Source organism: Barbatula barbatula (genome assembly GCF_947034865.1).
Source record: "Barbatula barbatula genome assembly, chromosome: 19".
In the NCBI taxonomy this organism is placed as follows: domain Eukaryota; kingdom Metazoa; phylum Chordata; class Actinopteri; order Cypriniformes; family Nemacheilidae; genus Barbatula; species Barbatula barbatula.
The window spans coordinates 5481223-5504504 of record NC_136782.1 but is presented as its reverse complement, the minus strand read 5'-3'; the positions used below and the strand labels follow the sequence as shown (position 1 = coordinate 5504504).

General features: G+C 37.4%; 3 protein-coding genes across 5 annotated transcripts in view; all 3 read left to right on the top strand.

The window, feature by feature from the left end:
* Nucleotides 1-3174, top strand: part of ece2b (endothelin converting enzyme 2b) — a 48982-nt gene extending 45808 nt beyond the window's left edge. For both annotated transcript variants that reach the window (XM_079481196.1, XM_079481197.1), the window contains one exon: nt 335-3174. In XM_079481196.1, coding sequence (XP_079337322.1) covers nt 335-511 — 177 coding nt within the window. In that variant the 3' untranslated portion in view covers nt 512-3174. The remainder of the gene's footprint in view (nt 1-334) is intronic.
* Nucleotides 3175-3726: 552 nt separating this feature from the next.
* Nucleotides 3727-17223, top strand: ano7 (anoctamin 7). The gene is made up of 24 exons (XM_079480857.1): nt 3727-3918; nt 5856-6009; nt 6322-6379; nt 6960-7108; nt 8431-8538; nt 8847-8983; nt 9301-9358; nt 9490-9600; nt 10092-10263; nt 10359-10449; nt 10552-10648; nt 10847-10990; nt 11088-11225; nt 11330-11428; nt 12317-12419; nt 12495-12606; nt 12679-12733; nt 12928-13025; nt 13109-13263; nt 13414-13619; nt 14204-14340; nt 16014-16104; nt 16346-16465; nt 16808-17223. The coding sequence occupies exons 2-24, from the start codon at nt 5920-5922 to the stop codon at nt 16940-16942; spliced, it is 2664 nt and encodes an 887-aa protein (XP_079336983.1). The 5' UTR covers nt 3727-3918; nt 5856-5919; the 3' UTR covers nt 16943-17223.
* Nucleotides 17224-17891: 668 nt separating this feature from the next.
* Nucleotides 17892-22391, top strand: rnf168 (ring finger protein 168). 2 transcript variants are annotated; one of them, XM_079481777.1, is made up of 7 exons: nt 17892-18345; nt 18587-18989; nt 19155-19225; nt 19417-19587; nt 20259-20353; nt 20760-20835; nt 21136-22391. In XM_079481777.1, the coding sequence occupies exons 2-7, from the start codon at nt 18656-18658 to the stop codon at nt 21814-21816; spliced, it is 1428 nt and encodes a 475-aa protein (XP_079337903.1). In that variant the 5' UTR covers nt 17892-18345; nt 18587-18655; the 3' UTR covers nt 21817-22391. The 2 variants fall into 2 exon arrangements, with proteins under 2 accessions (XP_079337903.1, XP_079337902.1); XM_079481776.1 differs by having other exon boundaries at nt 17933-18345; nt 19417-19620; nt 21136-22148.
* The last annotated feature ends 891 nt before the right edge of the window (nt 22392-23282 follow it).

Here is a 23282-nt window from a genome sequence, read left to right as displayed (position 1 = left end):
TGCCTTGCGCCAGCACAACTCGTCTCATAACAAAATAATCTTGCTTTAATCGCTGTACGTACAGAATAAAAGCATACATGATACAGACAGTTTGATCTTAAGTGACATTGGGCATTCATTATTCATGCTATTACATATATTGTGTCATTCAGAAAGGGCTAACCTTTGGAACTGAATAATTGACATGACTATATTGGCACAGAAAGGATGTATATGTATCCTTTATTTAAAACATTAGTTGGCTAATTCAACCACTTAAACTACAGCAACGCTGAAAAGAAACTCGGTTTTTGAAAGCATTTGTTCTCAGACAGATTCCTTTTGTTCCCCGTAGGTGTGGTGCTCAGTCCGAACTCCAGAAAGTGCTCACGAGGGTCTGATGACGGACCCCCACAGTCCGCCCAAATACCGTGTGATCGGCACCCTGTCCAACTCACCCGACTTCGCAGAGCACTTCCAGTGCCCGCTGGGGTCTTCCATGAACTCAGGGCACCGCTGTGAGGTGTGGTAAACCCGTTACCCAGAACACACCAGGGACCACCAGCTTGCTTGCACAGACCAGCCTGGCCAAAAAATCTGAACGGACAGTTTTGGCTCTTTCTCAAGCACAGTTTTTTTATTTATGAGCTCAAAGTCATACGAGGAGAAAGCGAGCGTCCGCCAGTTTTTTTTAGTGTTTTTGGCCGACTTAAATCTGTTTTTCCTCTACTGCCACACCACGTTTTATTTATTCGTTTGCTGAAGTTGGGGGACAATTTAGGGGAGAATCCGTGCGTCCAGTGCATATGTGTGTTTCCATGCTTCATTCCTGTTTACAACAAGCTTGATTTCTTGCCGTCTGGGATGGAGAACATGACCATTGGGATGCTGCGGAGAGTCCCTCATTGTGACTTCACAGGTCATGCGTCGGCTCCACCTGTGATCATGACTTCACAGGAAGTTCTATAATCTCGTAATGACCTCACAGGAAGTGCTTTCAAGGATGAAAGTGTGTTTTTATGATTGACAGGGATAGCCACTGTTTGTTCATCCCACCTGTGTGTCATGTTTTGATCCAGACAAAGTTGAAATGAAGTGTTCATTTTAAACTGCTTGTTGCCAAAGAACAATTTTGGTTTTGTTCCTTGCGTAGATGAAAGTGGAAATCCGCACTGCTTTGCCTTCATCAGAATTCTTTTTTCTGTGTAATAACTGTGTTTGTCTTGAATCATTGGAGTGTGAGAGCGTGTTGTGTTTTTCTGTGTAAATGTGTCTGTAAAGGAAGACGTCTGTTGTCTGCCTCGTTCAGAACTTTGTCAAGTCTACTGAAGTGCTTTCATATATTCTGAAAACCACTTAAAGGGTGAAATTCTTCCCAAAATCAAAAGAAACAAAAGGAATTATATTTAGCAAAAAGAAAATTGTGCAAATTTGTTGGATCATTAAGGATTTAGCATTGTAACATTATTTTTAAGTTATGCCTCCAGGTTTGTACCTTTTTTTATGGATTTCACTTATTTTGTTTATTTTTTGTAACAATATTATTTTTACTTTCATTACAGTATGAAATATTAAAGTCAGTGCATCATATACTGCCCAGACATTTAAGTCTTTCTTTCGTTTGCAGAATACAAAAGAAGATATTTTAAAGAAAGTTGGTAACCGAACAGCACTGGCCCCCATTCACGTCTATATTATGGACACAAAACCAATGCAAGGCAATGGGTGCCAGTTAACAGCATTCTTCAAACTATCTTCCTTTGTGTTGTGGGGAAAAAAGAAAGTCATACAGGTTTGAAATGACGAGAGTAAATGCATTTTCCTTTCCATCACTTTAACACCTTTCCAGTTAAGTGATATCTTTTAGGCATTTTAGTAATATTCTGAATTGTGTGTAAACTCTTTAAATGTGCCTAGTCGTAATAAAAATGATGCCACAATGCAGGAAAATGAATCCAGTAATGTCAAAACATTTGTTACACATATTTTTCCTATTTCCTTTTTTGAAAAATTGTTAACAGTTTCTGTGATGTTTGCCCTTACAGTTGTATCTTCTGCTATACGTCCCAGCACCATTAAAAGTGTTTCAGGGTGTTGCATCAGAGAGAAATGTTTTATTAAAAAATGTCAGGTTAGATTTGTGCCGTATGAAGATCACCCCTCGTCATTTTTTGACCCTGAGTGTACAGTGTAATGTGAATTAAAGTATTCAACATCTTTCTTTGTGACATAGAATCTGGTTAATCTGGATTGACATGGTTTTTACTCCAATTCATTTTTTTGTTATTTTTTTTTTTTTTTTAATTGTCCGGCATCACTTCCTGAAGTTTTACCTTTGGTCTGATTCTATAGAGGTTTGCATTGGTGATGTACCGTACGCTATCTGACTGAATGGCTCAGACTTTTTCATATGTTTCTTATAAATCATACATACTTTCTGCGGTGTTTATAGGCAGTGTCAGGTGCCAGTATGATTTAGATTAGGCCTCAATTATTAAAAGTATAGACGTATGGAATAAGATGTATGTGTTCTAATATATACTGGACTTCAAGTTTAAAAGTTGAAATGTTTAAAAGCCTCTAAATAGCCAGTACTTCCCATGAAGTGTGTCATTCACCTGCTTATTCACTATTTCAATCACATAGACCAAGTTGCCAATCAAAACAATACTTGTTCAGACCTGATAAAGTTTCTTTTGCATTCATTTTGCTAGATGAAAGACATGTTTTAAGTTGTGGCCTGATGGAATGGAGGTATCGGTAATATTCTGACCCTAACACTTTCAGTGTCAAAGATGATAAAATCATAGATGTAAATTATAATTTTTCTGAATGTCATTAAATGTGCCACATACAGTACAGCATTCCGTTGATATTGGACAGAGCAGGCTGATAGCGTCCGCCCCGCTGCTGTTTGTTGTCCGTCGCCTTGCTTTTCTTTCTTCAATTATGAAGATTGTTGCCTTATTTAATTTATAATGCACATGCAACATTTAATCAACTGGTGTTTGTTTTCATGTCTCACTTGTACTGCTGGCATAGATGTTTGAGAGATTACACTGTCTTTGTTGCGGTTTTCTTTTTTTAAGACTGCATTCCCTGATATATTAGTTGACAGGACAAGTTGCTCTGCCAGTCGTGTAGTGCAATGTTCCACCTAGACAAATGTCAATCCAATAAAGGATATATATTATAAAAAAGAAAATTGTAGTTGAGTTTATGTTCTAAACATTCACAAGAAATACATTTTAAATATGCATTTTTATTTGTATATATATTTTAAACATGCAATAGCAGAAATTACAGATATGTGTAAAAGTTATTTTAACTTGTCACAATATCTTAAAGCAGCATTCATGCAAGACACCGCAAAAGACGCGAACGACGTCTGTCGAAGGTGTGTTTACACCAACAAACAAAGTATATGAAGTGAAATGGAAGAAAGACTCAATTTTACTTCTCGTTCTCATTTGTATAAATTTCATTGGAATTGGTTATAAGCACATCTAACTTTAAACAGCCAAAAACTGTGCTTACGTTATAATATAAATTCTCTGTTGAGTTGAGTTCTTAATATGTGTCTATTTTGGGAAAGCATTTTCTTTGACAAGATTGACACAATGAATACTTATTACTGTTTGGTTTCAATGTGTGTGTGTGTGTGTGAGTGAGTGAAGTATAGAGAAACTCCTCCTTAACAGCAAACAAGACCTGTACAGACTACCACTCTGTTTCCTCATTGCTTACAGTCATTCCTCGTCCTGCTGGAGGATTGTGCCCTCATCCTGGAACAGTTCTGGAGTGCTAAAGGAGGTGGAAACAGGAATGTTACTTTTGGAGAAGAGTTTAAAGAAAACCGCAAAGATACTGACTTGAAGACAACTGGAGCTGCCACAGATGCAGAGAGGAGGAGAGACGGCATTAGGACGGAAATTACAGGTGAGAAGTGAGGAGGATGCAAAATCTAATCTTGATAAAATCGACAGAGACATATACTAGAATTGGAGTGCGGAAATTAAATTAAGTTTTAATATTCATGTGGTGTAGTTGTAAAGTAGCATTTATGTAATGCCAGCCAAGCTTTTTTATTCTATTCTTAGCTTGAAAGCTCTTGGAGAAGCTCCATCTGATAATGTTGGCTGGTAACATACCAAGCTAAAGACGGTCATCTCAATTTATGTCGTAATTGGATTAAAAGTATTCAATGATGAAGGTGATCTAATATTCCACAAATCCATTGGTCTTTGCCTTACAAGGCTTTCAAAACTTTGTTAAACTTTCAGACAAACTTTAAAAAACATGCAAAGTTTGTCTTAACCAACTGGTTTGTGAATTTGAATGGTATACTTCAGCAACTTATTGTGTCTATTATTTGCAAGTGGCTCTGATCAAAGCGTGTCTGCTAGATGAATAAATGCAATGCATTCTTCATTCACACTTGTCCAAAAGTTTAGTTAGTCTTAGTTTTAAGCTCTGTTTGTTTTCGTTTTTTTACGGCCGATTTGAATTCAGTAGCCTGGACACTTCTTTGGCACACAATTTGATTATTACTGATTTAGTACTGTGTTAGATTGTTACTGTCTGATTATTATCCATCTTAGAAAGCATTTTGTGTGGTAGATCAATTGTAATAAAAGCAAAATTCAATTACATTAGCAATAGTGATCTCTGACTTTTAAGCTACAATGTTTTTATTGACATATTATAGTTATACAGAATGCTTTTATATATACTGCCTGATACTCTATTGGCACATGACTCAGATTTGACATTCATATTGTTTGATTGGTGTCAAATAACATCCTCAACCGTGTTCTGTGGTGCATGAAAAACACATCTTTTTCAGATATCAGGCCTAACGTCAGGGTGGTGTTGTTGACACAGAAGTGACTCATGAAGACAGCGCTGAAACTACAGTACCTACACAAAGTATTAGAACAATTTTGCCAGACTTTAACACATATGTTACTGGGTCTGGTGTCAATGTGATCACGTGTGACCCAGCGGTATTTTATTACCCACACTTACCACTGTTTTCATTTATTTTATTTAATATGTAAGCATTTTTATCTGTATAACTGTCTTAATATTTAAAATTGAACACACATAGTAATAGTTTGTGAAACGCTTGATATTTGTTATGTAGGCTAATGCGTTGACATTCATGTCATTTAGTGAGGCTTAAATGGAAAGTTCACCCAAAAATAAACATTCTGTCATCATTTATGCATCATTGTGTTGTTCAAAACTTGTATATGACTCTATCTTCTGTGAAACACAAAAGAAGATATCTTGAGAAATGTCTCCGTTGAACTCAATGTCATCGGTGTTGTTCCGTTACCAACATTCTTCCAAATATCTTCTTTTGTGTTTTGCCAAAGAAAGAAAGTCACTCATTTTGACATGAGAGTGAATAAATGATATAAGAATTTTCATATTTGTGTGAACTATCCTTAAAGTGTCCTATTACTTCTCGAGATATATATTCATGTGTATTTATATGCATGCGATTGTGTCTATACCGATGTTTTGTGTATCACGGTCACTTAAGAGACTTCTGATCTTTAGGGGTTTTCTAAGGACACAGTGCACTTTTATAATTAGCTTCTTCAGCAAATGTAAATAACTTGCAGGTATTAGATTGTCTCTCGGATCTCTGTATAGCATGATTTTATAGTGATAACTACCATCATCTACTGTCTGTCGGGGCTATTCGGTACAGTTTTTTCATGAGGGCATCACTTTTAATCTGTATGACATTACTTATAAAAAGCTTTGATCCCTTCTCCCCCAGAGGAACAACACTCTTAGTTGTTATAACATCACTCTTGCATTGTGTTCCTCATCAGTTTTTCTTATTTGTGCTGTATCAAAAGGCGGGCAGAAAATTAATCCGTCTGCAGTTGGACAAAACAGAGCTACGCTGGCTCTCCAGGGTTGATGATGAAAAGAAAGAAGAATTTAGTGGCGGACAATGCTACTCTCATCGCCCTCTCCAATCAGCCTGAACAAACCTACGGTAGCATGAAGGTACCAGAACAGCTTGTGTTATCTTCTCATTTACACTGTTGAAGAGAAAAGTGCAGATTGTTTACAAAACCCACATGCTGTCACAAAGAGAGGAAACTAATTACCACTTAACAATGTAACACAAACATGCCAAACTCTTACAGTTTCCTAGAGCTTCTCACAACTCCACCCATATATTCCTGATAAGAGGCTCATTAGAGTGTTTTCCTTGGGATGGTCTTGAACACTTTGCATGCATGCACCAGAGCAGTTGTTAGTATTGATGAATGGTTGTTGTTGGTTGTGATAGTGATGTCTATATGTCATACGCAGATGCATGCCGCACCTCAGGAAAACATGAACGTGTTCAGTGATGGGGTCACCCGCATTGGTGAGTATTTTCCGACAGAATGCCTCAAGGAATGAACTTTTTCATAGATAAATGTGATACGTTTTGTTCTTAAAATTCCCAAAATCTTAAAGTGTCGAAGAATGTGTGATCACTTTGTAAACTGTACACCATTATTAAAGAATCTTTTTTTTTAGAGATTTGGTTGTACTTTCCTTGCAAATCTCATACAGTAAAAAAATCTGTAAAGAAAAACAGTAAGCTGGAGAAAAATTAATATTCCATAAATATTTGTTTCTGGTAAAATTACAGTTTTTTACCGTATTTAAACTGTAAAATAATGAAATCTTGTTGAGGGGGCTGGGAGGGGGCAGAAATAAACTATATGATAACGGTTTTCCAATGTATAATTACATTTCCCCCCATTTTTCTTGTAAATGTACGGTCATTTTTGTAATTTTACGTTTTTCGATTGTATTTTATAAAACATAAAAATCTGCAAAAAATCACACACAAATTCTGTGAGGTTTTTAATGAGGTTTATAATACCAAGATATAAATGCTAAAAGTTTTAGGAAAAGAAAAACCCAAATTAATGGCATAATTTTCTATCTATCGACAGATTTTGTTTTGGTTTGGGAAGATTCTGTGAACCCTTTGAAATTGGCTGAATCAGACGAAGAAGCAGCCAGTTCCTCGCGTGATACCCACAGGAAGTGGAGGACAGAATTCCTCTCCAGACTCCAGACTGCCGGCCTTCATCAGGAGACGGTACACAACATATCAGGGATCTGTTGAGAGATTATCTCAGTTGAAGAAACTGCAAAATGCTTGATTTAAAAACCATAGCGCCAATACACTTTGAGCTTGAAAATACAAACAAAGATATAGAGAGTAAAAGGAAGCAGCTTGTACATTTGGTAATCTACTTTCAAGGTTCAAAGTCAAACCCTCATCTGTACTACACTACTAGGTGGATGACCTTATGTATAAACTGTATTGGGGTGCCTTTTGGCTCCATTGTTAGCATTTAATGTATAATATTGGGATTGCAGGGTTTCTAAAATAACTTTCCACAGAAAAGATTATATGGCAGTAGTCTCATGCTAACACATGTTGGCTAGAATTTATTTTACAGTTATACTTTCCAGACAGTGAGATGTTATTTTAAATATGTAACATATGTTTGTTGTGCTATACATTCCATTTCACTATCAGTCCATTTCTGTCCAGACTTTTCCCCTTTTGATATGACAAATAATGGACAAGGATGCTAAATATGTTGTGGATACAACTACAGTTGCATTTAATATGAAATATGTGAGCCTGGACTACAAAACCAGTCAGAAGGGTCATTTTTTTTTAATTGAGATTTATACATCATCTGAAATAAATAAATACGTCTTCCTTTGATGTTTGGTTTGTTTAAGATAGGAGAATATTTGGCTGAGATACAATTATTTGAAAATATGGAATGTGAGCGTGCAAATAAATCAAAATATTGAGATAATCACCTTTAAGGTTGTCAATTAGAGGCGCTGTAGCATAAAGCTAGCAAAAAAACAAGTAACTTGACATAAAAAAACATTACTTTATAGTTGATTTCTTGTGCCCCCCCCCCCAAAAAAAAAGATATAAAAAATTTTACCGTTTATTTTTTACATTCGGTCAAAAACTGTAAAATTACAGAAAAAGACAGCCAATTTACAAAAAAGATTTTTTTTTTACAGTCTGGGTAATTCTCAGACTGCAAGCGAAGTTTGTAGGTGTTTCAGGCCATTTATGTTTGCGATTTTGCTGCATCCACTGACAAAAATAAAGTTTTAATATATTTACGATAGGAAATATGTACAAAATATCTTCATAGAACACGATCTTTAGTTCATATTCTAATGATTTTTTACATAATAGAAAAAAAGATAATTTTAACCCAAAGGCTCTTGCTAAAAATATACCCGTGTGACTTATGACTGATTTTGTGGTCCAGGGGCACATATTGCTATAAAAAGAGATTCACCCATATCAAAAACATTTGTGAACTGAATAGGATACGCAATTCATGTATGTCCAATTCCATCTTCAAATGTGTCCAGAAAGAGGTTGTGCAGGGAAAAACAAAGACCACGTTTGTTCTTTTGAGCGCCCCCTGGAATATTCTGTGTTATTACGCTGAAGAGATCAGCCTTCGGGTGCCATTGCAGGTAAAATGTGATCTTTTGTGCACAGCACAAAGCAAATGATTAATAATTTTACAAATACAAAACGTACAAGTCCCACAGGAACTTGTAACTATTTTACAACGTTGGTAATTCATATTATTGAATATTAAATTCATTTAAAAATGTGTAATAAGTAGAACAAATAACCAATATTGGCTTGAGAGCTTAAATACTAAAACGCACGAAAGAAATAGTACTAATTCACATGAATTAACCACATTGTAAAATAGTTACATATTGCAGTGAGACGGTGTTGCAATGTACAATCTATTAATAGTTTGTGACTTCAGGTCGTGACAACACCGATATCAATCTGGTCCGAGAACGTCCTAAACAAGCTGCACATTCCAAACATAATGGCCCAGGATGTGCCCAACCTTCCGCCGGACTACTACACCTGTCAGTTTCGCCCCAATAAACTTGAGAGGTACTACACTGAATTATGCTGCCTTTCATCAGTTTTTTTCCTTTATACTAGAGATACACCGGACAAGACTCTCAAATTTAACGCAACCATGTGCTTAATTCAAACATCTGTGGGTTTGCATTTGGATTAAATGTTTCTTCAAAAGTATTCATGTTTAGGAGGATATGAGCATCACATTTAACAAGTTCATACACTCAAATATTTACATAGACAACACCACCTCCTCAAAGACAAACAGCTTACACACTACGACACGCTTGTGCAAAAAATAAGTGCTTTCATACTTCACAAACACACCAATGTGATGCTTCTTGCAGGTTTCTCGGTCATGAAAACAAAGACACCTTCTTCAAGCCCACACAAAGACACCAGATAGTGAGTTTGAAGAGCATGATCCCTAACTTTAATGTTTGTTCTGAAGACTTTGTGTCTTTTAATCTCCATAATGCTCTGGATACAGTAACCGAAGAATCGTACATTGATTTTTCTTTGCTTCTCCTCTGAAGCTGTATGAGATCTTGGCCAGGACTCCATATGGAGCATTGAAGGAAGGCGAGGTTGGAATTGGCAGGCTGGTTAGTGAGAAGGTCTTCAGTGCTGCGTTTCCTCTTCATGAGGTAAGTGTGTAGAGTAAATGACGTAACCGCGCCAATAATATGAACATAACCTCAGCAAACATAATCAAAACTGCCCATATGTACTTTCTTAATAAACCATCATGGTCTTATTGTGCATGACTCATCAATACACAATCCCAGATACCACAGGTACAGAACATCTGTAAGATGTCTGCTAAAGATGTTGAAAACATCTGATAGACATCTTAGAAAGGTTTTCATACATTTTAAATCACAAACATCTTACAGACGTATGGCAGATATCTACGACATCTGACAGGAGACATATCAGAGACCTATTGCCGGTGATCAAACAATCAAAATAAACTACATCTTACAGATGTAAATGCAGATCTTCCAGATGTTTGTGTGCTATCAGGGATAATTCATTGATACACATTGAAACTGGACTGCGTTTAACTTCTGGTCTGTGTTTGTTTATCGATCGTGCTAGTGTCTTATAATATAACTATTTACATTTTCATGATTAGGGTCCATTTGAGATGCCGACAACTCCATTAACGTTAGATCCACAGTCTCTCAACATGAGGCAGATTCTTTATCATTACTGGGCTCGCTGGGCTTGCTGGAGGAAATACCAGCCCATGGATCATATTCGCGAGTACTTCGGAGAGAAGATAGCCCTCTATTTTGCCTGGCTTGGTACGATTATGTCTCACCTACAGTGCACACAGAGCTGGTTGCTAATGGACTGCATGTAATCTGCATTTTACCTTTTTCATTTGTCTTCTCTGCAGGCTTCTACACAGGCTGGCTGTTACCTGCAGCTGTAGTGGGTTTAATCATATTTTTTTTCGGTGTCTGGCTGATGGTCACTGACGTTCCAGCGTGAGTAAAATCTTCTACTTGTCAATAACCGAATAAAATTTATGACCCAGCCCGGATCCCGACCCTTAACCTTCATGTGTTAATACCGTATCTGTTCCATAGAGAGGAACTTTGTTCCAGTGGAGATGCATTTGTCATGTGTCCGCTTTGCAACATCTGCAGTCACTGGAACCTCTCCAGCATCTGCTATACATATAAGGTGACTGTTCTGCAGTTTTACCAAGCTTTGAAATGCCTGAGAATTTTTTATTAAATGCTGAGTAACATTCTTAGGTGTCTTTTTAAAAAACATAATAAATCCCAACGAACAATAATAATAAATCTACGTTTTTCCAAATTGCAATTCAGATGCTATCACATTTTGTTCTCACACTGCCTGTTCAAAACTTTGCAATAGGCAGGCTTGTTATTTGACAATGGAGGAACTGTGTTCTTCAGCATATTCATGTCTTTGTGGGCGGTCACCTTCCTGGAATACTGGAAACGCACCAACTCCATACTGGCCCACCGCTGGGACTGCTCTGAATTTGAAGATATTGAGGTGATGACAGAACATGTTTATAAGTATTTGTGATGGTTAATATTACAGTTTAGTGCTATTTCCCAATATTGACTCTAACATGACATTCTGATTTTAGGAGAGGCCAAGGCCAGAATTTACAGCATTGGCACCAAATACCGTTCGTAATCCTGTGACTGGGGCAGAGGAGCCCCACTTTCCTGAGAGGCAACGACTGAGACGTACTTTGACCGGCAACATGGTCATCATTGTAATGGTTAGTCAATGCATGACGTACTACATGTCCACTCCTGAAGTGAGTTTAAATCCTTGTTTTTAAGATGTCTTAATCAGTCACAAAAAGATTCTTCACCTTTACAGATTTCCATGGTTTTGATATTCCTGATGGCCATTATCCTGTATCGGACCATTTTAAGCATAATTATATACAGATCTCAGAATGCCTTCTTCATATTCTCAGTAAGTTTCTTTGAATTTCTCATGTCTGACCGTGTTGGAATATAGTTTTCAAAATGTGAAAAGTGAGAAGATTGTGAAAGTGAGATTTTGAAGGGACGGTTAATGCAGAAATTGTCCTGTGCCCTTTCTGTCGGTCTCTCGACATTGTGTCGACAGAATGGGGTTTGATTTGAGAATAATAATGAATTTAAATGAATTTTCTCATTTGATATTTTTTATCACTTGATTCAAAGCATAATTTTTAGTCATGAGACATGCAGATGACAAGCTCTCATATTCAGTATGTATATTATAAACATGAACTAAATAAGTTTTAAATATACATTTTTATAATTACACATACTTTAAAGACATTCAACAATCCACTAGATGTGCATAGATTTATTTTATGATGGATGTATGAGCTTTACAAAACTTAGTTTCTCGGCCTCTCCTCACATTGCAAGGATATCATATTTTTCAAAAAATACTAGTAATTAGCTAAAATAATGGGTATATTCTATATTTATTTTCATCTTTGCGTGAACTCTGTAAAGGGATCCAGATATTTGACCAGCTGGAGTACCAAATCTTGGTGATCCGAATGAGCTGGCTCACCATATTGGTCAAGAGCCTTGCTCGACAGGCCAGTCAATCCCAGCTAACGTTTGTCTGTTACCCTGTAGCTTGGTTGGTTACTTGGTTCATGGCCCAGTTTGTTCTTTTTAGCTCCCATTTTTTCCAGATGGGAGTTAAGCTGTCCAACCATCAAAACTACGAAGCTAACATCACTTAAAAATATCTTAACCATATTTAACCAACCATAATTTTATGTTTTCTTAGCCAAAAATGTACCATGTTTTCACGTTTGCTTACTAAGAGAATATTTCTATGTTTTATCTCATACAGGCTGGAAGGATAGCTAGTCTTACTGGTTCTATGCTTAATTTAGTGGTTATTCTGTTGTTATCGCGGCTGTGTACATACCTGGCCAAAATTCTGACACAATGGGGTAAGTCACCTAACTGCATGTACAGTAAATATACTGATACCGCAATAACACAATTTATTTTATACTTTCTGTTAGAAATGCACCGCACTCAGACCAAATACGAGGACGCTTTTATTCTCAAGGTGTTTGTCTTCCAGTTTGTCAACTTCTACTCATCTCCTGTTTACATTGCATTCTTCAAGGGCAGGTGGTTATCTTAATATGAGAATAAATATGTATGAAGACCTAATAGACATTTAATGTTTGATCTGTATAACAGGTTTGTTGGATACCCTGGAAACTATAGCACACTCTTAGGAATCCGAAATGAGGATGTAAGTGTTTACACTATGGGCAGCACATCGTCGTCATCTTGTGCTTTTCTTTGTCCTTTGTTCAATTTAAACAATCTTCTTTTACATTGTTCTATACACACCACTCACAGTCCATACACTTTATCACTTTACTTCAGAGTTTATCCAATAATATCTGTCTTATGCATGTAACATATGGTTCTGTCTTGGTGTAGTGTGGATCCTCTGGATGTCTCATTGAATTAGCTCAAGAGCTGTTAGTCATCATGGTGGGCAAACAGGTCATCAGCAACATCCAGGAATTTATCATGCCGTATGTCTAATCTATCTAAGATTTTGTTAACATGTTATAAAGTTAATGTTAAGAATTAGGCCATGAGTCATGTGTTTATATAGTAAACTAAAGGGATGGTGGCAAAAGAGGAAGTTGAAGGCAGGTCCCAGTAGAGAGGTAGATGATGAATCAGACAGCAAGATGGTGCTCGGCCCTTGGGAAACAAACTATCGGCTTCTGGTGTGTGAAGGGCTTTTTGATGAGTATCTAGAGATGGGTAAGTCCACATGTCTATAAAATTTAACAGATATCAACAGAAGACTCATTTGAAACTATATGGCAAACTTTCATTTTTAAGCTTTTCAAAAAGGCTTAAACTGGAACCATTTTAGTTTTGCTCCATTCATTTTGGAATTCTTTATCTTAGTGCTGCAGTTTGGATTCATCACCATCTTTGTAGCGGCCTGTCCCTTGGCCCCACTCTTTGCTTTGATAAATAACTGGGTGGAGGTACGCCTTGACGCCCAGAAGTTTGTGTGCGAGTATCGCAGGCCTGTCGTAGAAAGAGCCCAAGACATCGGCATCTGGCTGACCATTCTTCAGTTCATCTCTTACCTGGCTGTCTTCAGTAATGTATGTGTCCTCTGTAATTCCAGCTGGCATACAGTAATGCAGGTTGTTATCACCATAAACAAATATGCATTTGACACTTGGGTACATCTGAACTTGTTAAAGTGTGATTTTTAAGGTCCACCTTTGGTTAATGGAGTGTCCAACTACAAGTTTACATACATACAAGGTGTAAAAACACTTCCATTTTCTAATAATAGTCAGTAATTATCACCTTACTTCTTGTTTGACTCTCAAATTATTAGTTTCGGCGATTCATCTGTCTAATCCCCCCCTTTCTGTCAGCCTACTCTGATACGATTGGTCAGATAGTCTAGTCTGCCGTTATTGGTCTACCGCATACAACGTTGCAGTGTTGCAAATGGAACAAAAACAGAAAACTGAAATTAGAACGACAGACGACTCGTGATCCAAAATCAACTCCTTTTTTCCCAAAAAACTTTCAGCTTTACAACTTGCTGACTGCTTACATTCACACACCAACATTACACACTGCATGAAATGTAGTTTGAAGGACATTGTAATAGTTACTCTTTAAATATATATGTCTCGTAATTTTCCTGTTTGTTTGTTTTTTCTTTTGCCAGGCTTTTCTGATTGCATTCACATCTGACTTTCTTCCACGCCTCTATTACCGCTACAATGAGGGCAGTATGAGTGGGTATATCAACTTTACTCTCTCAGTCGCACCAAACAACTGGACTCAAAGCCAAACGACATGCAGGTAAACACTGTGGTTGTCAAAAACACAAAATGCAGATGAGCCCAATTGCTGGGTTGTTTTACCCAACCATTGGCGGATACAACCTAGCAGATGGGTTGGAGTAACTCAGCATTGGGTCATTCTTTAACCCAGCAGTGTGTTCTGTCCAATATATTCCCAGCATGTGTCAAAGCCCAAAGTCCAGCACTTTTTACATTTACATTTAGTCATTTAACTGACACTTTTATCCAAAGCGACTTACAGAGTTCAGATCTGGTTCAATGCTGCTGCATTCTGAAGTGGTGCTGGAATGGTTTGATAGCCTTAGCAGGAAGACCTGCAAAAAGAGCATTGCAGTAGTCCAACCTGGATATTACCAGGGCCTGGACAAGGAGTTGTGCCGCATGCCCAGTGAGATGGGGTCTAACCTTTCTAATGTTGAATAAGGCATATCGGCATGACAGCGTTTTCTTTGCAATGTGATCATTGAAGGACAGCTGTTCATCAAATATGACTCAGAGGTTCCTTGCTGTTTTGGAAGGAGTGACTGTGGACTGTGGTGCCAAGTTGGATGGTGAAATTATGCTGCAGTGTGGGGTGGGCCGGAAATACAAGTAGTTCTGTCTTGGCAGGGTTCAGCTGGAGGTGATGCTATTTCATCCAAGCTTCTAGGCAGGCTGTAATGCGAGCTGGTACAGTGGTATCGTCTGGCTGAAATGAGATTTAAATCTGAGTGTCCTCAGCATAAGAGTTATTGGAGAAGCTGAGTGCCCTTATGTTGGGTCCCAAGGATGTAGTCTAGATGGAAAAAAGCAGCGGTCCAAGCACCGATCCCTGAGGGACCCCAGTGATCATGTGTTGAGCAGTGGACAGCGAGCCCCTCCATGTAACCCTGAAGGACCAGCAGAAAGGAGTATCTGAGATTCCCAGAGATGACAGGGCTGCTAGCGTTATCTGGTTATTGAACAATGTGTTGAACGCTGCTGATAAGTCTAGTAGAATCAGGGCCAAGGATTTAAATTCGGCCTTGGAAGTGCAATCTCTTGTGCCTGAATATTTTGATTAAATAGGTTTGGATTACAGATTACAGAAGGGGCCATTCGGACAGATCACGTCTCTGCCTCAAAAAATGTGAGATGCAGCACCTGAGACGCAGCACCATGAGCGCCTCCTCCGCCATGTTACTGTCAAATAAAACAATTGTCATGCCTACTTGCTACTGTAAACAGAAGCTCGCAGCGCTCGCCGCACCTCCAAATTCTTATGATTGGTTCACTGCTTTTGGAACTGACATTGGTGATAAGGGCTGCATGTAAAACTTAAAAATGAGGTGCTTCAAACGACGCGAGATGCGAGCAAAACGGTTATGCAAGTCCGTCAGATGCATGTTTAACTAGAAAAATTGTTGGAAAGTAGCACATTGGAACGGAAAAACTCGTTCTGTTTGAATGGCCCCCAAAAACTGATGGTGAATTTTAATAGTTGTTCTATGCATAGATGGATATATCACTTTTGTTTATAAATGTCCCTACTGATTAAGAATTTAAATACTACATTATTTGCTTTATATTATTTAACTGGTTTTTGTACTTTATGTGTGGTAAAATATTCTACTTGTATACAGTATAAACCATCACATGTGTATTATAAAGTAATTATATCACTATTTACTCAACTTTCACCCTTTCTCTTAGATATCGAGGCCTCAGAGATGAGAAAGGAAAGCACACACTTGATTACTTTCATCTGCTGGCCATACGTCTGAGTTTTGTCATTATATTCGAGGTGCTCACATTAGTTGTATTGATCCATTAGTCTGAAGTGTACTTTGTTTAGTTTGTAAATCTAAATCACTGAAATGCCTTTTCCACCAACACAACCGAACAATACAATTTTCTAAAAGGGATAAAGACTCAAGCTGTAAATCCCAGTCTTGTTTATGTCAAAGTCATCAATTTCATTTTAAGATTGAACTGATATAGATAATCATGATAAACACAATAAAACATTTATTATGGATTTTCAGCATGTTGTGCTCCTGATTGGTCGTATTATTGACTGGATGGTGCCGGATATTCCAGAAGAGGTGGAGATTAAGATCAAAAGAGAATATTATATGGCCAAAGAGGCACTAGCTGAAAATCAGGTGAGTTTGTATTACTATTGTAAAGTGTAAACTCATCAAAACTAGTTCTTCAGGCAATTCTATGCAATTTATTCTGGGCTTGGCTGGTTTTTCTTCATTATTTAGTCATTCCTTTCCAAAAACCATTTTATATTCAAATTATTTATTTATTGTTATGAAAAATAAATATTTTTTGCACAATTTTATTTTACAGAAATATTTTCTTTCATATGCATCAGGAAATCAGGAAGAACGTTTAAATAAAGTGTCCCTAAACTTTCGAACGGTTGTGTGTCTGATATGTATGTTTTGTGCGTGTACAGATATTGATCTGGTCTCATTCATATTCTCTTTATGTTTCAGTCCTTCAGCAAATCCATTCTAGATGATGTACAAAGGCAAAACTCCGAGCTGCGACACAGAGTACTATCTCAGATGTATCAGAGTCCTTGTCCTTCTGGAACATCACCCGTGCTTGAAGACAAACCACCACTCTGACAGCCTGATGTTCGAGACTGAAGCCCTTCCATTTCAGGCACAATCATGAAAACCATTTAAACCACTGCGAAAAGTATTTGTACATAACTATAAACATGTAACATTTAACATGAGATACTTCAATGGTTTACAATTGTTCTTAACATATTTTACATTTCATGTTCACTACGAAAACATTATTACTTTGGTTTGTTTTTGAAAAATCCATTGTCAAAAGTATTTTCACATTAAAAGCAAACGTTGTATGTACATGTAAATAAACATAACTTTGTCTCCCTGGCTTAAGATTTATTATTTGAGTGTAAATAGGGCTGTCACAATTAGCTCTTTGACTTCACAACTGCACATCTCATCCACCATTCCTACTTTGAACCTCTACTGTTACATTCACATGTAGTCATGTTTTCATTTGTATCAGCTTTGAATTCCATACATTGTTGTATCTAGAGAAAGAGAACATAACTCTCATATCTCATGTTTAGACGTGCTTGTTAGGACATGTCCAATGCAGAAGTCACACTTCATCAAACAGTACTGATGCGTTCAAGTGTCTTATTTTCAATATAACAAACAAAATGACATGAACATGTTGAAGTCTGAAAACCATGTTGTGGTGTAGCTATATTTAACTTGACACAAATGCATGAGGGGAGATGTTTTAAAGACACACACAAAACAAGACACATACAACCGATAGAAAAACACACATTTTAACCTATTTACGTTCAGAAATCATAATTTATCTGTTGCTCCAGACTTTCTATTTGAAATGTAAGTTTTTTTTGGTCATGAACGTGTTTATTTAATTACAAGGATAAAATCAACAAACCAATAACTAGGGCATTTCATTTTCTTTATTATATTTTTGTGGCCGGTGAAAAAGTCTTTATCGCTGAAGCATCCATTTTTATAAGAATTCATCATAATTCGTTTCTTTCTACATTCTCTCAGACAGTCGTACATATTTATGACCGAAATTACCGGACTTTTATTCTGAAACTGTTTCCTTTCGTTGGTGTCCGTGGCTTCACAAGGAAGTAACAAGGCGCAAAAATCTGCCGCGGGTTGGGGCCTCGTCGTAGGTGTGAATTAAATTAGTTTTATGTGTATTTTATGCTCAAGTCAACGCATCGTTTAACAGTGGGGATGCCATGCTCTTAATAATTAAAATATACCTTCGGTTGTAACCGAGCAGTTTATGTGCTTCAAAGTTTCTCCTCTGTATTGTCTAGATTTGCAGAAGCGGTTCGCTTTACAACTTGCATTATATGTTAAATCCGATCCAAGTTTTTCATGCGTATACTGATTATTTATTTAATTTTTTGTTAACGTTTTCTATTATTTACGTCTTGTGGCAAAATATGCGCAAATTTCGTGTTTTCTGAGGGGGACCCGATTACAAGGTAAACAAACACACCTTTGTTAAAATCTTTCCTCTTATTGATTTGCTACGGGTGATTGAATATAGTTTCTTGTTTATAAATAGGCAAGTTACTGCTTCTAATGCATAATGTATGATTTACATCATTACCTATGACTGATAGAAAAGCGATACAATATCTTTGTGTGGGAAACGTAACATTATGTAATGCAGGGGCTGAAATAAAGTTCCTTAATAATCTTTGTTGTTGTCCTCTTTTTCAGCTGATTGTCACGTGAATTTGGACTCCAGGATCAATAGCAGTGTTTATTGTGAGAGAGACAGGCTGAAAGATGCCACCTGTGTCTGAAGTGGACACAGGTCCTGTTGAAGAAAGCTCTGGAGGTCTTACGCGGTCAGATTGCGTGTGCCCCGTTTGTCTAGACATATTCCTGGAGCCGGTCACCTTGCCCTGCACACATACATTTTGTAAACCCTGCTTCCTGGAGACCGTGGACAAGTCTAACATGTGCTGCCCGCTTTGCCGGAAACGTGTGTCCACTTGGGCACGACTCAATAGCCGAAACAAGACTTTGATCAATATGGAGCTGTGGAAACGCATACAGAATGCTTTTCCAGAGCAGTGCGAGCGGAGATTACAGGGGATCGAAGATGATGATGTCAGCAGTGAGTATTGTGTGAATGAATCTTGTGTTTCACTTTTTGGAAATGAACCACTTGATGGCTGAATAGAACAATAGATATTTCGTATGCCTAAAGAAAAGTGTTATGGCCAAAATTCAATAAATCACTTTTACGTGCTCATCATGTAATGAGTTTTTCCTCTTCCAGTCATGATTCCAAAACCTCGGGTGTGTCAGCCGGGTGAACTGAGAAGAGAATATGAGGATCAGATCAGTAAGGTGAGGGCTTTATGGTGGTCTAATATTGAGTTTTTAGCCGACAGGGAATAGAATAGCAGTCAAATCCCACTGTAAGCACACATCACATTCTAATCTCAAGTTTACATGACAGTTTTGGGTGCTTGTCATGCTAGTCAGGTTTTGCGAAGGTCCGGTATGGTTGTCATTACCTCGTTTCGTGCATTTAACAGCTGGTGGAGGAGAAGCGAGCTTTGGAGGAGGCCGAGAAGAGAGCCAGTGAGGAATACATCCAGCGCCTTTTAGCTGAGGAGGAGGAGCCGCTGGTGGAGGCCAGGAGAAGACAGGAGGAGAAGCAGCTAGAGGATGATGAGAGATTGGCCAGATTGATCAGCCAAGAGCTGGTGAGGTCACACATCACAGATGGACATATACTGGTATTGGTTCATTAAATGCAAATTCAAAGATCTGTCATGCAAATGTAGGATGAGAAAGTATTGGAAGATTAAATTGTGTATTTGGCAGTGGAGAGGTGACATTTACTTTAGTCAACTTTTGTAATCTTTCTTGTAGCAAGCAGTCTGTACCGGAGTTATTATAGTTTTGATTTTTGTTTTGTTAATATTTTAAATTAGCTTTTATTTCTAGATTTTTGTGTTAAATTAATTCAAAGTTTTAGCAATTTTTGTATATCCTTTTGTCATTTTATAATTTATTGGTTTATTTTTAATGTTGCTATATAAGATGTATTCGTATTTGTTCATTATTATAATTTTACTGCTTTAAACTTGCTTCAGTTTATTATTGTGGTAACATTTCAAATTGTCTTTGAGTTAAGTTTTTTTTCAATTAACAAAACGTGTTCAATGTTTTAAGTTTAGTAAACTAAAATGACTTTGTACTGTACATATTTTTATGTGCAAACATATAATACAAATAAACAAGTACTGTATAAATCTCACCTAAACTCAAATGGAAGATTTTAAGAATTTACTAAATGTTATGCATGCAACGTGGAAAGTGTCTGTACCTCCACATGAACTTCTGTTATGTTATACTGTTTTTGTCTGTGCAGAATTCAGGACCAATCTCTGAATCCTCTTGGAACATCAAGCCTGGTGATGCTATGCCAGTAAAGAAAAGGAAATCAAATACAGGGGATATTGAGAAGTAAGTGTCTTCTGTTGTTATCTGTGCTCCTCTGTTTAAGTGTTCTACGTTAAAGGAGTAGTTCACCTTCAAAATTAACATTTACTAACCCTCTTGTCATTTGAAACTCTTTCTTCTGCAGAACAATAAAGAAGATATTTGGAAAAACAGAACAGCACAGCCCCCCAATCATTTAAATTGTAACCAATGCAAATGCATGGGGGGGGGGGCTGTTAAAAACATTCTTCAAAAATATGATATTTTGTGTTCTGCGAAAAGTCATACAGGTTTCAAATGACAGGAGGGTTTTTTAACAAACAACAATTTAGCAGATGTGTCCATTTACACTCTTAAGTCTTTTTAATTCTTAAAACATAATTATTAATCATTAAAAATGAATAATGAATGATATTCCCCTTCATCTCAGGTTTCTACGTCCAGTGCCACATAAACAGTCGACCAGTTCTGAGAGCAGCCCAAACTCCTCACTTATGGCTAATAAGGTAAAATGCTTCTTAATGTAGTTGCAAATTGCTGCGTCTCCATATTTCGTGATTTTCTTTGCAATAAATCATTATTATTAGTCACTCTTCATGTTTGTCACTGGGTTTTGCGGATATCTGCTTGTCAACGTTGCCAACACAGTAATTCATCATTTATTTAAATTTGGACAGGTTTTGGAAGGACAGCAACGATATATAGAATAGTGCATATTTAAAAACGTACTCTAAATACCATCAGAGTTACAAATCTAAATATTTATGTAACAGTCCAATCTCATGAATTATCCTCGTTTTTTTAAGGAAAACATTCTTAACCCTCCAAAAACCCTCTTGTCAAAATCTGAAGAGGACACTGATGAGAACATGCCAGTGCTGGATTACTATGGCAAACCTTCAACCTCAAACTCGTATCCCAGCTGCTCGGAACAATCTTTCAACAGTCCCAACAACACTACATCCAAACGGAAAAGTTCAGAGACGGAGGTCGAACCCGAAGCTGATCTACTCAACAAGAGACCGTGTTCAGATCCACTCTTTGAACTCCCTCCAGCCGAAAGCTCTGTCCTGTCAGAGATGGCATGGTACGAGGAATCCATGCGAAGCCGCTGGCAACAAGAGGAGGTGGATCGACGGCTGGCGATGCGACTCCAGAGGGAACTGAACCGCGATTACTCCGTGGACCGCAGGAAAGGTTCGGCCGACGGCTATCAGCTCAGGCAAAAAAACAGCACGGCTTCCACAAGCTCAAACCTGGATGAGGAAAACACAAAAGGGAAAAGTGCAAAGAGCTCCACTGGACCGAGGGAGGACAAGGAGAAAGCTAATAAGAAACTGTCTGGAACAGGCATCCACCTAGTGGCAATGACCTCTGTGAAGAGTCCTGTGTCCTCTCCAACATCAACAACAGTCCAGTCCACTCCTCTGAAGAAGGGAACTAAGCAGACCACCCTTACCGAAATGTTTCCCAACATGGGCAGTTGAAGCTGTCCTCTCCTGTGTAAGACTGATTTATTTTACACCGGAGACTACAAATCATAACAGATGTTGTAAGATGCTGCTACTGAAGGATGCTGTTCAGTGATAGCTTTTCAATTTCTCCCCGTATGTTGCTAATACCCCTTTGGTGCCTTTTCAAGCTGTCATTTTGGGAGGATGATACTGTGTAGTCATGATACAATAGTTTTATTACTAAAAGCATTTATCAGTTGACTAGTGAAAGAGTTTAAAATAGTATGAATGCTGTAAAAAAGGTTTTACACATGTTCTATTTGTACCCATTTGAAACTTAGTTTCAATAAAATAGTAGATTATGCAAAAATAATTCTGTCGAGGGTGGTTATTTCATGTGTGAAAGGTTAAGTGTAGCAAAGGGGATACACTTTGGAAATAGAAAATATAGATATGTATTGTTCCTAAAGAAAATAATTTGTTTCATGATGCTGCTAGGACACAGAAGTTATCAACCTGAGAATTGTAACCACATCCGGGTTTTCCAGATATGTGGATTATGTTAATTCTGGTTTATCTGAATTTATTATTTAAAGAGAGGTGTTTTGAAAAACAATCTTTTTCTTTCTGTGAGCTACTGAACAAATGTCTCCCAAATATGTGAATTATGTTTAAACATGACAGTTGTTAAAAAAATATTTCCTGTTTTTATGAATTAATAATTAAATTTTTTAATTATAAAGCTTTTTTTTACCGTAATCAACCAGACACATTTCATATAAAAGTATAGTTTTTTTGCTTAAAACGAGAAGGGGCCAAACAGGAGCATCATTGCTATAAATCAATTTTTGTGTCTTAAACCAACTTCAACTGGCGCCAAAACGTTTCTGTACTTCAAAAGTATTGAAATTAGTTGAGAAATTAAAATGATGTTGTGTTTTTATCTAGAAAACTGTAGCTCCACCATTCACTCGTATGTCTTTGTAGTCGGCTTTTGCCTTCACCAATATGGCGGCGGCGTTGATGTATTATCCATTGGACAATGAGGCATCTAGTTAATATATATATGTCTATGAGGGCAAGCCCGATGCGCACAAATCTAATACGCATGCTTCAAAGTGCTCTCATCCAAGAAGAAGTGGTCTCATGAATGTGCAAGACAGAGGGGAAAATATCGATTAAAGTCTGTATTTAGTTTTTCGCACAGAAAGCATTCTCATCGCTTCAAAAAAAATTCAACTGAGCCACTATGCGCAGATGGACGAATTGAATGATGTCTTTACTACTTTTCTGGACCTGGGCAAAAACTGACACCATGATGTCTATGAGGAGGCCTGGAAATCTCTCGGATGTCACCTAAATATCTTCAATTTTTGCTCAGAAAATGCCTGAAATTCTCGAAACATGTTTAACCTCGTGTGGTTGAGTAAAAATATTTGTATTTTTGGATGACCTTCCCCTTTAATGGCACAAAGACTATTCTCTGGATGTAAAAGAAA